At 50.3% G+C, this 3,084-nt stretch overlaps 1 protein-coding gene across 1 annotated transcript; it reads right to left on the bottom strand.

Moving 5' to 3' along the window:
• Positions 1-1,949: 1,949 nt before the first annotated feature.
• Positions 1,950-2,881, bottom strand: LOC121660669 (olfactory receptor 14I1-like). Its single transcript, XM_042020098.1, has one exon. The coding sequence runs from the start codon at positions 2,763-2,765 to the stop codon at positions 1,950-1,952; it is 816 nt and encodes a 271-aa protein (XP_041876032.1). The 5' UTR covers positions 2,766-2,881.
• Between the last annotated feature and the right edge of the window lie 203 nt (positions 2,882-3,084).

The raw sequence follows: 3,084 nt of genomic DNA, 5'->3' as shown, positions 1-3,084 counted from the left end.
CGGGAACACTTGCAGGCTGTCCCATCTGTTAATTCAACTGATCCTGAAATAACTTCGGTGTCTCGGTCGCCGTGTGTGGCACTGTTTGGTAGCAGTTTGCCGACCTTGACCATCACCTCTGGTTTCAATTTTGTTTAGGGGTATAGACTCTACATCCTGCAATTCCCCCTCTAAGAGTCTCTCTCTCTCCTATCCATCACGAAGCTCTGTCTGAAGTCCAGTACGATTGGACTTGGCAGCGAGCAGCCCCTCTGCCTTCAGCATCTTTTCCTTTTCCTGATCACGCTCAGCAGCACCACCACCTTCCCCGAAGCCTGCTCTCCTCTCCAGGGGATCTAAACCCCCTGAACAACAGCCAGCCCTCTGCGTGTGGGACCAGGCTTTATGAGGACCATTTACCCCTGGGAAAACCCCTGGTTCCCAGTATCCCTGGACATCCTCTTCTGCAGCTTCTTTCTGCTCCCCAGCAGCTGCTGCCCACACTTCTGCCGTCTCTGCCTGCCCTTCTACAGCCTCTCCCTTTTCCTTCGCTGGCTCATCTTCTCTTTTTCCACTTCCTGCTCTCCTGGCTCTCCCTTCTCTTCCACAGCTACTCTTCCACAGCTACTTCTCCTTCTACAGGGAGCTGTTCTGGTTTGGCCAAATTTAGAAATATATCCTCTGAGAGAAGGCACAACCACCCCCCCCCCCCCCCAGGTTCGGGAAAAAAAAAATTTTCCTCGAAGGAAAGTGAAGGAGATAAAACCATTTATTTACCAAACACACAGGAAAAGGAAAATAATGCTAAATAATAAAATGTCTTGCTGTGGAGAAAAAACCTGGGAAAAGTGTTAAGAGTCCTCCCTTTGGCCTCCTCGGAGCTGGGGCTTGGCCCAGGGCCAGGCCCTCTGTGCCCGGTGGAAAGTCCTCCTGATGTGCTCTGAGGTTGAAAGCAGTCCAGTAGAAAAGGGAGAAAATCCGAAATTCCAGGGAAGGAAAAGCAAAGTTCAACTCTCAGTCTCTCTCCGGAGAAAAGGAAACTGAAAAACTAGCCAAAAGCTGACTGGAAAGCAGCAAGCTGGGTGCCTCCTCGCTTCCCTGCTACAGCTGGGAAGAAACAGCTATCTCTGTGTGACCTTGAACAAGCTGCAAACTGCTTTCAAAAAGTTTTGCTCAGTTTTTCCTTCCCCCTCTCAGGCTCAGTTTAGAGGCACAGAAAGGCACAAAGTTAATTTTTGGGCATAAAGCAGCGACATGGGATACACATCATAAAGTCACCCCAGGACACCAGCTTTGTCTCCTTGCCCGACACTTCTGCCTTTTTCTCCTTCTCCTCATCCTCCTCACCCTCAGTACTACTGATTCCTACCCTGGCTTAGTCACTCTCTTTACTTCTGAAAGTTTCCAAGCCTGATCTCACCTCTCCCTTTCACACACTAACTCTTCCTGCAGTTTCCCAGCTCTTCCTCATCTGAACCGCTGTCCACATCCTTGTGTTCACCCTGCCGGCTCCTCATCCCTGTCGATGTGCCCAATGTCTCTCTCAATGGATTCTCCCACTCCGCAGCCCGAGGCGCATTTGTCTGGTAAAGTCCCTTTCCATATTCAGCAGAGATTCCAGTTTTGCTCTCTCATTCTGCTCTCCATCTGAATATATTTGTAAGGAGTTAACCACATTTTGTAGAAATTTGTCTCTCTCATCTTGCTTTCTATCTAGATATTTTAGCAAGGAGTCATGAATCCTTTTATCCTTTTGTGCTGCCATCAGCTTTGCTACCATCTCAGAGGAAGGATCTTGGACGAACAAGTGTTTGCAGTGTCCTTTATTTTGTTTAAATGTACAGAGAGCACAATCCCTCATCTGTAGTCTCTTGGTCATGTTCAACAGATAGAGAATTGTTTACAAAAGAGAAGAATAATACAATTCACACATTAGCACATAAAAAAAGAATAAAGAAAGACCCCTACAACTACCACTGAAAACCTAAGAAGGCAGACTTGGAGAGGGGTTTCAGGTAGGCAGGTGTGCCAGTGCTGACATACAGGAAGAGCACGGCCAGGTGAGGGAGGCACGTGGAAAAGGCTTTGTGCCATCCCTGCTCAGAGGGGATCCTCAGCACGGCCCTGAAGATCTGCACATAGGAGAAAACCATGAACACAAAACAGCCAAAGAGCAAACAGGCACTGACAGCGATGAGCCCAAGTTCCCTGAGGTAGGATTTGGAGCAGGAGAGCTTGAGGATGTGTGGGATTTCACAGAAGAACTGGCCCAGGGCATTGCCCTGGCACAGGGGCAGGGAAAATGTATTGGCCATGTGCATGAGAGCGTAGAGAAAGGCACCGGCCCAGGCAGCTGCTGCCATGTGGGCACAAGCTCTGCTGCCCAGGAGGGTCCCGTAGTGCAGGGCTTTGCAGATGGACACGTAGCGCTCGTAGCACATGATGGTGAGGAGGAAATACTCTGCTGAGAGGAAGAACAGAAAGAAAAACACCTGAGCAGCACATGCTGAGTAGGAGATGTGGCTGGTGCCCCAGAGGGAATTGTGCATGGCCTTGGGGACAGTGGTGCAGATGGAGCCCAGGTCGGTGAGGGCCAGGCTGAGCAGGAAGAAGAACATGGGGCTGTGCAGGTGCTGGCTGCAGGCTCCGGCGCTGATGATGAGGCCGCTGCCCAGGAGGGCAGCCAGGGAGATGCCCAGGAAGAGGCAGAAGTGCAGGAGCTGCAGCTGCCGCGTGTCTGCCAATGCCAGCAGGAGGAAGGGGCTGATGGAGCTGCCGTTAGACATCTGCTCCTTATGGTCATGGAAACTGCCAAAGACTAAACAGGGAAATTCAGAGAAGCTCTTCAGCAAGACTTTATTACTGTCAGGAAAATTAATCCACCAACACCAGAGGTTTATGTCCAAAAAGGAGACAGAGGAGTCCTGTTACTTGATTTGAATAAAGGGAGAGGCCATGGGGGATTCCCCTGGGGTCTCTCAAATTTTTGGAGGCCGCAGCCTCCTTTTTATCCTGATTTCCCAGCTGCATTTCCCTCTCTCTTTCCCCATCGGCTGAGGTGCTCGAGAGGTACAGACTTCCCGAAATGCCTAATACCTAAGGTTC

This window comes from Corvus kubaryi, unplaced genomic scaffold (genome assembly GCF_017639235.1).
Source record: "Corvus kubaryi isolate FWS band 111438036 unplaced genomic scaffold, C.kubaryi_AGA036_p1.0 36776, whole genome shotgun sequence".
Classification (NCBI taxonomy): domain Eukaryota; kingdom Metazoa; phylum Chordata; class Aves; order Passeriformes; family Corvidae; genus Corvus; species Corvus kubaryi.
This window is presented reverse-complemented; position numbering and strand designations above follow the sequence as displayed.

Bases quoted from the DNA above. Each gene is read 5' to 3' on its own strand.
- LOC121660669 (XM_042020098.1), bottom strand. From the start codon at position 2,765: ATGTCTAACGGCAGCTCCATCAGCCCCTTCCTCCTGCTGGCATTGGCA.